Source organism: Molossus molossus, unplaced genomic scaffold (assembly GCF_014108415.1).
Source record: "Molossus molossus isolate mMolMol1 unplaced genomic scaffold, mMolMol1.p scaffold_m16_p_20, whole genome shotgun sequence".
Lineage (NCBI taxonomy): Eukaryota > Metazoa > Chordata > Mammalia > Chiroptera > Molossidae > Molossus > Molossus molossus.
Window position 1 is genome coordinate 37,116,370 of NW_023425356.1, and position 12,370 is coordinate 37,128,739.

At 39.1% G+C, this 12,370-nt stretch overlaps 2 protein-coding genes across 2 annotated transcripts in view; both read left to right on the forward strand.

Annotated features, from left to right (window-relative positions):
- Positions 1-1,681: 1,681 nt before the first annotated feature.
- Positions 1,682-8,923, forward strand: LOC118637843 (denticleless protein homolog). The gene is made up of 5 exons (XM_036273447.1): positions 1,682-1,792; positions 2,807-2,905; positions 3,927-3,988; positions 4,073-4,193; positions 8,823-8,923. The coding sequence occupies exons 2-5, from the start codon at positions 2,815-2,817 to the stop codon at positions 8,855-8,857; spliced, it is 309 nt and encodes a 102-aa protein (XP_036129340.1). The 5' UTR covers positions 1,682-1,792; positions 2,807-2,814; the 3' UTR covers positions 8,858-8,923.
- Positions 8,924-12,294: 3,371 nt separating this feature from the next.
- Positions 12,295-12,370, forward strand: part of LOC118637842 (denticleless protein homolog) — a 35,440-nt gene continuing 35,364 nt past the window's right edge. The window contains exon 1 of the mRNA XM_036273446.1: positions 12,295-12,328. Within this exon, the coding sequence (XP_036129339.1) occupies positions 12,310-12,328 (19 nt within the window). The 5' untranslated portion in view covers positions 12,295-12,309. The remainder of the gene's footprint in view (positions 12,329-12,370) is intronic.

A 12,370-nucleotide genomic window follows, 5' to 3' on the forward strand; every position in this document is an offset into this window, starting at 1 on the left:
TTGTACTGATTTCTTCAGGTTATCTCTATGAACATCTGAGGTTTTGTCAGGCTAAGATGTTTTCTCCAGTTTTTTATTTTTATTTTTTGTTACTCCTCACCCAAGGATATTTTTCCATTGATTTTTAGATAGAGTGGAAGGGAGGGAGAGAGAGGGAGAAACATCAATGTGAGAGAGACACATCAATTGGTTGCCTCCCTCCAAACAGTTTTGTGGGTTTTTTATGGGTTTTTTTTTTTTTTGATGAAAAGTGAGAATTGATACCCTAAAATGTGAGAGTTTGATAATTATTTAGACAGCTCTCAGTAGATTGTAAATTCATTGTTTCCTCCTATACTTAATAAACATCTAGCTCTCAACTATTTATTGAATCAATGTTATTTTTATATACTTAAAATATTTTGACCCACATATAAAAATGATATGTCTTTGAAGGTGGTTTACTTTTTAGACCATAGTGCACATTAGGTTTCTGATGCAAGCAGAATAAACTTTCCCTCCACCCTGAATTTCTTCCCCTCTTGTATATTCAATGAAAACTTACTCATCTTTCAAGATTTGTGTTTGATTTCACCTATTCTAAAGATTTCCTTGACCCTACTACTACTGGCCAGGGCTAACTGCCTATACTCTAGGGGTAGGTACGTAACGCTTTACTTTAAAATTAATATACTTCAAAATACTATGACTTGTGGCTATTAACATTTCATTTTTGTTAATTCTCACCTGAGGATTTTTCCATTATTTTTTTTAGATAGGAAGGGAGAGAGAGAAAGAGAGAGAGACAGAGAAACATTGATGTGAGAGAGAGATATTGATTGGTTACCTCCTGTATGACCCTGACTGGGGCCAGGGATTGAACCTGCCACCCTTCAGTCAGCAGGCCAACAGTTGCTGTGCCAAAGCGGTCAGAGCACTATTAACATTTTAGAATCCTAGAATTTCAGCAGTGGAAAGGAAGGAAGACGTGAAACTAGTAATCAACTTGTGAATATGTTAGTTGCTAATGTAGGCACGTTGACATAAATTATTTCCTTTGACTCTATGACCATTGGATTATATATGATGTCACTAGTAATTTACAGGTTTACAGTGATGTTGCATTAGAAACTCTAAACACAGTTTTAATGGTTGTGGTTGTCACCACAGGAATGGGGAAGAGGTAAGATCTTTTTTAATATGCAAAGGCCACTTGTGTTTTACAATCTTACATGTACTAGCAAGAGTCTCTAGATCAGTGGTTCTCAACCTCCCTAATGCCTCAACCCTTTAATACAGTTACTCATGTTGTATGTGGGCATATCTGCATGTGGGCGGACCCGCCTGGCGATGTCTTGGTTCCTAAGGCCATCGGAAATATGTGTTTTCCATTGGTCTTAGGCGACCCCTGTGAAAGGGTCGTTTAACCCCCAAAGGGGTCGCGACCCACAGATTGAGAACTGCTCTAGATGGTAAGCCCCAAGCTATCTCTTATCAGAATTTGGGAGTGCTCTTTCATTTTTCCTTAGGAAAATACCAGAAACTGTATTCTAGAGGACCATAGATAGTGAGTAGATCTATATTAAGTACATAAAGCTTTTTAAAACATGTTTTTCTCTGCATTTGTTAAAAGTACTGAAATGTGATGATATATTGGAATTCTATAAGGAATTATATCTTATTTTAGGATGGTCTTCACAATACCCTCTTCAGTCCCTTCTAACTGGTTATCAGTGCAACTCTAATGATGAACACACTTCTTATGGAGAAACAGGAGTCCCAGTTCCCCCTTTTGGATGCACTTTCTCTTCTGGTAAGAAAATTACCATCTAGCTAGGTAAAATATACAGGAAATATATACAGAGGTGTCTCCCTTTAAAAAAAAGATAGGTGTTAGAGTTTTTCTAAGAACTGTTATTCCTGATTTATGAAGTAGACTTTTCATAATCTCTATGCATAATTATATATTTTCTCTAAAGCATAGGACCATTAGCACTTTTTTTTTAAGAGAGAGAGGAAGGGAGAGAGAGATAGAAACATCCATGTGAGAGAGGAAACATCAATTGGTGGCCTCCTGCATGCCCCCAGATAGGGATCAAGCCTGCAACCCCAGGCCCCTGACCTGGAATCAAACTGGGTTCTCTCAGTCCATGGGATGACGCTCAATCCACTGAGCCACACCAGCTGGGCACATTATAGCACTTTTTAAAAAACTGATAGAGGGAAAGGGTTGCGAAGGTTCAGCCATCATGAAAATTGTTTTGCCCAGTAGATACTACTTTTAATCTGATGGAATCTATCTTTCTGGAATACATCGGGGAACGAACAGAAATAGAAATACTTGTTACCACTGTTAATTTTCTAAAACAGGAAAAGTAAAAGATTGTGAAAAGGGAATTTTAAACTAATAGACTCAGCCTGCTGGTGGCCTGTATCATATATCTTTATTTTCCATTGGCCAGTGCTACTCTTATTTGTTTAAGTATCATCCTTTCTTCACCCATTCTCTAAATAAGAGGTTATCTGAAGATAATTTTGGTGTTTTTGAGTCATTTACTGAATTAGATAACATGGCAAATTTTAAGCAATTTTTGGTTCAAATTACCTCTCTACCATATCAGATGCCATTTGGGTAGAATCATCTTCTCTCTTTTCAAACAGATTATTTGTGTTTACCAAGTAGCTTTCAATTAATGTATGTTACATATAGGAGATATATATATATATGTGTGTGTGTGTATATATATATATATATTTTTATGGCGTTATAGTCAGTTCTAAAATTTTTGTTACTCTTTATATATTCTATTCTTTGTTTTTTATTTAGCTCCCAATATGAAGCATATACTAGCAGTTGCCAATGAAGAAGGCTTTGTTAGATTATATAACACAGAATCACAATCCTATAGAAAGAAGTGTGTTAAAGGTAAGTCTAGGTCTAAAATTTTTGTTATAACGTTTCTAATTCATAAAGCCTTGAGTAAATTATTATTTGACTATATTCTCAATTATATTCACTTCTAATTAAGTCTCTTTAAGGACCAGGCTGTTTCTCTCAGCAAATGTTAACTATAGCAATGACTTTACTAAAATTAAGGAAAATACATTTTAGGCTTAAAAACAGTTCTCCTTTTAAAAAGGCTAAATCTTTAACACTTAGTGTCATTGTGGGAAACATTGTTTTAAAATATTTATAATGACCAAGCATCTTTCATATATAAGACAAAGTTCTACTGACCTTAAGAAGCTAATTATTTGGAACTAGTAAGTCAGCTGTTGAAATAACTAAAGTAAAGTCTATAAATGATGTAGCCATACGAAGAAAATGCTATAGAAGTCAAAGAGAAAGCCCTCATGTACTAGAGGAGGGGAGGAAGATTTTTCATGAAGGATAGGACATTTGAGTTGGGCTGTGGTATTAGACCAATAGAGATGGAATAGGACACTCCAGGTTGAGGGGAAAACATTAGCAAAGATCTGGAGATAAGAAAGAATAGGATGTAATAAGGAAATAGGGAATAATTCATTTTCATTTGAATACAATACGTAGAGAAAAGTAAAAGGTAAAGGACAAAGAGACAGTAAAAGACAAAGCCTATGAACCTTGAGTGTCAAACTAAAGTATTTAGACTCTCTTCAGAGAGTAGGATGAAGATTTTTGAACTGGAAGATATTTCAGAAAGATTTCACTTTAGAGACTGTATTACTGGCGACCTCATGGAAAGGAATTTGATATCATATGTTAGTTCTTTGTGGTAATGATAGGGATGTTTTGTATTATATCACTCTTTAAATCTTCTACATTATAATGCTCTTTGGACTATGGACCATAGGGTGCTGACCACTGATCTTTTCACTTATAACTTTCAATGTATTTAAACTGCTATTGAAATGACTGCCACAGAACATAGTCTAGACATTTCACATTCACCATTTTCTTTGTTTAGAATGGATGGCTCACTGGAATGCTGTCTTTGACCTGGCCTGGGTCCCAGGTGAACTTAAACTTGTAAGTGACTTTCATTTTATTGGGATCTGAGTAGATACTGGTAAAGGGTTGCCTTATTCATTTGTGATAATATGTTTTTTAAAGGTTACAGCAGCAGGTGATCAGTCGGCCAAATTTTGGGATGTAAAAGCTGGTGAGCTACTTGGAACATGCAAAGGTCATCAGTGCAGCCTCAAGTCAGTTGCCTTTTCTAAGTTTGAAAAAGGTAGGTTTGTGCCTGTCCCATTTCATCTCCTTAACCTCCTTTACGATGGGGTAATAAGAAACTACAATTGAAATGAAGTTGGGTTTTAGTCTTATTCTTATGGACATTGCCTCTAGTTTGTCCCTGAAAGTCAAACATCTTCAGGTAATTTTTTTCTGTAATCTTACTGATAAGGTGAAGATTTATTAACAGCCAGAATACCTCTGCTCAACTCTGAGTGTTCTTTGAAGTTTAAAACCTGTACTGGACACTAATTAACTATTTGTAAAATAGTTACTTTAACTCTACTTATAAAATTTAATTGTCACCCTGGCAGGTTTGGCTCAGCAGTTAGAACATCGCCTGCGGACCAGAGAGTCCCAGGTTCAGTTCCCGCTAAGGGCAGGTACCTTGGTTGCAGTTTGTCCCCAGCCCTGGTTGGGGTTGTGTGAGGGTGGCAACCAGTCGATGTCTCTCTCTCACATCAGTGTTTCTCTCTCGCATCTCCCCTTTCTCCCTCCCACTGTATCTGAAAATAAATGCAAAAATGTCCTCAGGTGAAGATAAAAAAATAAATTAAAAATTTAAATGGGTTTTAACTGGTTTGGCTCAGCCATTAGAGCGTTGGCTCTCAGACCAGAGTCATGGGTTCGATTCTGGTCAAAGGCACGTACCTTGGTTGTGGTTCAGTCCCTGGCCCTGGTTGGGGTTGTGTGGGAGGCAACCGATCGATGTGCCTCTCTCACATGCATGTTTCTCTGTCTCTCTGTCTCCCTCTCTCCCTCTCCCTCCCCCTCCCACACTATGTGAAGATAAAATGGAAGATATCCTTAGGTGAGGATTTTAAAAAAAACTTTTCTTTAATAGGATTTGAGGTTGGGATGGGAAACCTAATAAACTGAACATAATTCTCTGCCTAACTTTCTTTTTTTTATCCCCACCCAAGGATATGTATATTGATTTTAGATTGGAGGGTAGAGATAGATGTGAGAGAGAAACACCAATCATGCCCCAAGTGGGGATGGAACCCACAAACAGGTACGTGCCCTGACCAGAAATTGAGCCTGCAACTTTTTTGGTATACAGGTCAACCAACTGAGGCACCCAGTCAAGGTTCTCCCTAATAATTTACCATGTAATTGCATTTTTGTTTTGTTTTGTTAATCTTCACCAAGGATATTTTTCCACTGATTTTTTTTTTTTTTAGATAGAGTAGAAGGGGGAGGTAGAGAGAGAGAGAAACATCACTGTGATCAATTGGTCACCTCCCACAGTACCTGAAATAGGACTGGGGATCAAACCTGCAACCCAGGTATGTGCCCTTGACTGGGAATGGAACCATGATCCTTTGGTCTGAGGGCTGACGCTCCACCTGCTGAGCCAAACTGGCCAGGGCTACCATGTAATTACTTTTAATGGCTCTGTTCCCTAATATGTTTTCAACTCAAAATTGATCTTTCTTGTTGCATGGGTTGATGCTCAACCACTGAGCCACAACGGCCGGACCAGAATTGATCTTTCTATATTTATTTTACTATTATAACGGAGAATGAAGACTTAAAGAGTTATATAATACAAAATAGTACTATAGCAACTAGGGGAAAATTTTGCAAGGGTGTCAGAATGAGCTCTTTTGATTTTTTTGTTTTATTTTCTCCATTTATTTCTCACTCAGTTATTTTACAAATAGACCAACAAACTTTCAAAGAAGTTGCTGAATCAATCTAACTTTAATCCCAGAATAATGGAAACCTCCTTTATCATTAAATATCGTACTCTTTTTTTTTTTTATCCTCACACGAGGACATTTTTCCATTTTTTGTTCAGGTAGAGTGGGAGGGAGAGAGGAACAGAGAGAGAGAGAGAAACATCGACGTGAAAGGAACACATCGAGTGGCTGCCACCCGCACAACCGACCAGGGCCGGGGACAAACCGCAACTGAGGTACGTGCCCTTAGCGGGAACCGAACCCAGGTCTCTCAGGATCGCAGGCCGATGCTCTAACCGCTGAACCAAACCGGCCAGGGCATCGTACTCTTATTTTTATTTATTTATCTATTTATTTTTATCCTCACCTGAGGACATTTTTCAATATTTTGTTTAGATGGAGTGGGAGGGAGAAAGAGAGAGAGAAACAGCGACGTGAAAGGGACACATCGACTGGTCACCACCCACAAGACCCAACCAGGGCTGGGGACAAACTGCAACTGAGGTACGTGCCCTTAGTGGGAACTGAACCCGGGTCTCTCCAGACCGTAGGCCGACGCTCTAACCGCTGAGCAAAACTGGCCAGGGCAAGTATTCTTATTTTTTGTTTTTTTATCCTCACTCGAGGACATTTTTTGTTCAGATAGAGTGGGAGGGAGGGAGAGAGAGAGAGAAACAGTGACATGAAAGGGACACATCGACTGATCACCACCCACAAGACCCAACCAGGGCCCGGGACAAACTGCAACTGAGGTACGCGCCCCTAGCGGGAACTGAACCCGGGTCTCTCTGGACCACAGGCCGACGCTCTAACCGCTGAGTCAAACCGGCCAGGGCAAGTATACTTATTTTTTATTTTTTTATTTTTTTTATCCTCACCCGAGGATATTTTTCAATTTTTTGTACAGAAAGAGTGGGAGGGAGAGAGAGAGAAAAACATCGACGTGAAGGGACACATCGAGTGGCTGCATCCCGCACGACCAACCAGGGCCGGGGACAAACTGCAACCAAAGTATGTGCCCTTAGCGGGAACCGAACCCAGGTCTCTCCAGACCGCAGGCCAACGCTCTAACCACTGAGCCAAACTGGCCAGGCCAAGTACACTTATTTTTATTTATTTATTTTTTTATCCTTACCTGAGGACCTTTTTCCATTTTTTGTTCAGATAGAGGGGGGGGTGGGGAGAGAGAAACATCGACGTGAAAGGGACACATCGAGTGGCTGCCTTCCACACGACCCAACCAGGGCCAGGGACAAACTGCAACCGAGGTACATGCCCTTAGCGGGAACTGAACCCGGGTTTCTCTGAACCGCAGGCCGACACTCTAACCGCTGAGCCAAACTGGTCAGGGCAATACACTTATTTTTAAAAGGAATATTTTCACTTATTCACCTGAACACTGAGGAACATTAAACTGAGTTGTGTGGCTGAACTCAAAAAAGGTAGATTTTAATGTGTTGTAGTTGCTGTTGAGACTGGAACCTTTAAGAAGAAGAAACATGGCATAGGTCTTTTGTTTTGTATTTTAAATCTCTGCATAACTTTTTATGAACACATCTATTGTATGAAGTTAGGTATGCTTGTCTTCTAGTTTACTACATCCCTGTGTTAGTTCACTTTGAGTTTATAAAAATAATTTTTTTTTTTTCCTCACTCGACATTTTTCCATTTTTTGCTCAGATAGAGTGTGAGGGGGAGAGAGAGAGAGAGAGAAACATCAACGTGAAAGGGACACGTCCAGTGGCTGCCACCCGCACGACAAACCAGGGCCGGGGACAAACTGCAACCGAGGTATATGCCCTTAGCGGGAACCGAATCCGGGTCTCTCTGGACCGCAGGCTGACGCTCTAACTGCTGAGTCAATCCGACCAGGGCTATAAAAATAATTTATGATCAAGAAAATTTACCTTACTAAAGGTAGATTTATTTAAAGGGTAGTAGAAAAGGAAACACCATATCTTTTTATCTCTTTGCTTGATTTTACAAAACTGTGTATATTGACTCTATGCTGATGTGGTCTGTTAGAAAAAGCACTAAGTTAGAAATTGGGATACCTGGCTTTTATCATGATTCCCAGTGGTCCACAGGTGCCCAAGTGTGAATTAGTCTGGTTGGACACTGCTCCCAAAGATACATAGTTTGGTTAATAAAGCAGATTAGATTTTAGCCTGTGCTCCCTCAGCCAAGTATTTTTGTGAAGACACACTTTTACAACCATACACAGAAGCCATGTGTTTTATTCTGGTTTCTGATTCAAGTCTTGGACAAAGTCATTTTTATATCCCTGGACCTTCATTTCCTAATTTAATGACATTAATACCTATTCTACTTATAAAAATATTGTAAGCATAAGAATGAAGTGAGCCCTGGCCGGTTTGGCTCAGCGGTTAGCGCGTCGGCCAGCAGTCCGGAGAGACCTGGGTTCGGTTCCCACTAAGGGCACGTATCTCGGGTGCAGTTTGTCCCTGGCCATGGTTGGGTCGTGTGGGTGGCAACCACTCGATGTGTCCCTTTCACGTCAATGTTTCTCTCTCTCTCTCTCTCCCTCCCACTCTATTGGAACAAAATATCAAAAGAAAAAAAGGAATGAAGTGAGATGTTTGAGTGCATTAAAAAAAAAACGAGTACCATATAAATGCCTAGCAGTTTCTTTTGTAGGTAGCATGGTAGAAAAGATTATTGATTCAGTTCTTTCAGTTCTACATGGACAGGATGCAAATAATCCCAATAGGGCATAGTCATTCTAATGGTATTTCCTTCCATAAATATCTACCCTGAAAGCAAGGAAAATGGACACAGATGTGTGTTTTGTGTGGCAAAAGGAGTGCTAGAACCTCTTTGTGGATAATTTAAAATGATTGTAAGTGTATTGCTATTTCTCTTACTACAAACTTACCTTCAAATTTTCACCAACTTTCTCATTCTTCATTCTCCATTTTAAGGCCAGTCCTTCTTCATAGACCATTGGATCTCATAGACCAACCATGACTGCACATAGTCACCTGGAAGGGTTTTTTTAAAAAATACCAAATAAATGTGAATCTTTGAGAGGTGAGCCAGGCATCTTTTTTTTAAGGGATTTTAATGTACAGCTGAGGTTGAGAGACAATCTTGATCCTCCCTAAGACCTTTGGTCTCACAGCTCCTGTATCTCCAAGCTTTCCCTCCCTGTTGGCTCTTTCTTCATAGGAAAGACCCAAGCATATCTGTGGCCTATTCAAAGAACACCTTAACCTTGTGTTCTCCTTTAGCTATTATCCTTTCTTATTTACTGTCTCTTCTAAGTTTCTTAAGGGTAATCAGAAGAGGGTTAAATTTCCTTATCTCAGTTTGGTTCAATCTGTTTTTCACTCTCATCTTTCTTATGAAATGTTTGACACTTCTGACCTTTTTTTTTTTAAATCTTCACCAGAAGACGTTTTCCACTGGTTTTCAGAATGGGAGGGAGGGAGGGAAGGAGGGATTGAGAGAGAGAGAGAGAGAAATGAACATCCATTGGCTGCCAGGCATTGAACCTGCGACTCTTTGTCCAAGAGCCGATGCTCTAACCACTGAGCAAAATTGGCCAGGGCAATTCTGGCCATTTTTTTTTTTAATTATGTATTTTCTTTTCTTCCTTGGGATTTGTAACACAACTACCTCTGGTTCCTGTTTATTCCTTCATAATTGCTTTGGTGAACGCCACTTCTTTACCTAACTTGAAGTGTTTGCATGGCCCCAGATTTGATATTGGTCCTTCTTTTCCTTTCAGTCTGTACCCTATTGAACAGTTTGATCTATTCCAATTTTTTGTTTTTCACTGCTTGTATTGCACTAGATTATATTTCCTTCCTTTCAGTCTGTACCCTATTGAACAGATTGATCTATTCCAATTTTTTGTTTTTCACTGCTTGTATTGAACTAGATTATATTTCCAGTCATGACTTCTTCAGACACTTCAAATTCAACATATTCAAAACTAAACTCATGATTTCCCCCTTGCAATATCTATCTTTGCCCGTCCTCTGATATCATTTCCCTTCAACCTGAAGAACTTCCCATAACATTTTTTGTAGTATCTGGTTGTAATAAATTCACATTATTTTTCCTTTAGCTGAAAATGTCTTTATTTCATCTTCATTCTGAAGAAATTTTTTCTGATAAAAAATTCTGGGTTGAAAGTTTTTTTTATTTCATTACTTGAAGATGTTCCACTGTCTTTCATGGTTTCTGGGGTCATTCAAATAATTTCCCTGTATGTATTATTATTTTTGTTCTGGCTGCTTTCAGGACTTCCTCTTTATTTTTGGTTTACAGTAGTTTAACTATAATGTGTCTAGATACGGTTCTCTGTTTGAGACTTGCTGAGCTTTTTATACATGTAAATTTACAAATGTGTTTAACTGAATTCAGGAAGTTTTCTGCTGTTATTTCTTGAAATATTTTTTTCTACCCAATTTCTTCTCCTTCTGGGACTCCAATTACTCATATAGTAAACTTTTTGAAATTGTCCCATGAATCTTTGAGGCTTTCTTTTCTTTTCAATTTTCTTAAATTTGAGATATATTTAACATACCGTAAAAATCACCCATTTAAAATGTACGTTTTAATGTTTTGTTTTGTTTTTTTTTTTTCCTCACTTGAGGATATTTTCCCATTCTTTGTACAGATAGAGTGGGAGGGAGAGAGAGGAAGGGAGAGAGAGAGAGAGAAACATCAACGTGAAAGGGACACATCGAGTGGCTGCCACCCGCACGACCAACCAGGGCCGGGGACAAACTGCAACCGAAGTACATGCCCTTAGCGGGAACCGAACCTGGGTCTCTCCGGACCACAGGCCGACGCTCTAACCGCTGAGCCAAACTGGCCAGGGCCGTTTTAATGGTTTTTAATTTGCTTGCAGAGCTGTGCAACCATCCCCATGGTCTAAGTTTAAACATTTTCATCTGCCCAGAAAGAAGTCAGAACTCATTAGCAATACCTTCCATCTGCTTCCGTAGTTTGCTTATTCTGCACATTCATATAAACTGGAACTATATAATATGTGGTCTTTGGTGACTGGCTTCTGTCACTTGGTGTAATGTTTAATCTTATTTTTCACTTCAAATTGAATGATTTCTACTGCTGTGTCTTCAAGTTCACTGACTTTTTCTCTGTTCTCTTTATTCTGCTCTTAAGCTTATCCAGTGAATTTGTCACTTCAGAATTTGTTTTTCTGTTCTGAAATTTTTTTTTGTAAGCTCTTTGCTAAGATTTATCATCTTTTAAATGTTTGTGAATGTCTCTTTCTTTACCTCACATAGTTATATTTGCTTTACAACCTTGTCTGATAAAATAATATGAGTTGTTTCACGATTGGCCTCTGTTGATTTCTTTTCCTTTGAGAATGACTCATTTTCTTTTTTTTTTTTTTTTTTTTTTTAATCACCCGAGGATATTTTTCCATTTATTTTCAGACACAGTGGGAGGGAGGGAGAGAGAGATAAAATTGATGTGAGAGAGAGAGACATCCACTGCTGCCTCCCACACGACGCTGTCTGCAACCGAGGTACATGCCCTTGACGAATCAAACCCACAACTCTTTGGTCTGCAGGCCGATGCTCTAACCACTGAACCAAACCGGCCAGGGTATCCTGACTCTTTATATGTCAAATAATTTAGGTTATGTCCTGGGCATTGTGAATAATATGTTGGACTCTGGGTTCTATTATATTGCTTAGGAAAGAGTTGCTATTTTGGTTTTAACAGGCAATTAATTGAATTAGACTCAAATTGCAGACAGTCAAACCTGCAAAAAGGAATTGGGTTCAATTCTGTTCAGTAATTTAAGTCAGGTGCAAGCTACATTTAGTTTTCCTCATCATAGATGGTTTAGGAGTCAGCCAAAGACTTACTGAGTTTAAACACAGAATTAGGATTTCTCTTTCTCTGGCTTTCTCTAGGGTTTTCCCCTCACTCTGGCAGCTCTGGGTGCCTCACGTTTCCTTTTCTAGTTTTTCTGGCTTGAAAGATGGCAAGTTTTTGTTTTTTTATTTTTAATGATTTTTTCTTTATTGATTTTAGAGAGAGAGGAAGGGAGAGAGAGAGAGAAACATCTATGAGAGAGAACATCATTTGGCTGCCTCCTGCATGCCCCCCACTGGGGATTTGCCCCACAACTTGGGCATATGCCCTGACCGTGAATTGAACTGGCAACCTCTTGGTGCATAGGTCGATGCTCAGCCACTGAGCCACACTGGCTAGGCGATGGCAGGTTTTTCCACTGGCATTTTAGCTACCTGCCACTGGCTACCTTCAAGGTAAAACCACAGAAGACCAGTAACATACCCCGAGCCAATCACTTGATTCAGTTGTTGACTATCCTCCAAAAATTGTATGTTTTTGTTCAGTCTCTATAGAAAATTCAGGTCTTTTTTTTTCGTATATTTTTTTTCCAGAGTTTAAAAGCTAATGCAGGTGGATTGGTTTGGTAAGTGTCCACTCTTGCATACAGGAAGCAGAGTTGTTTTGG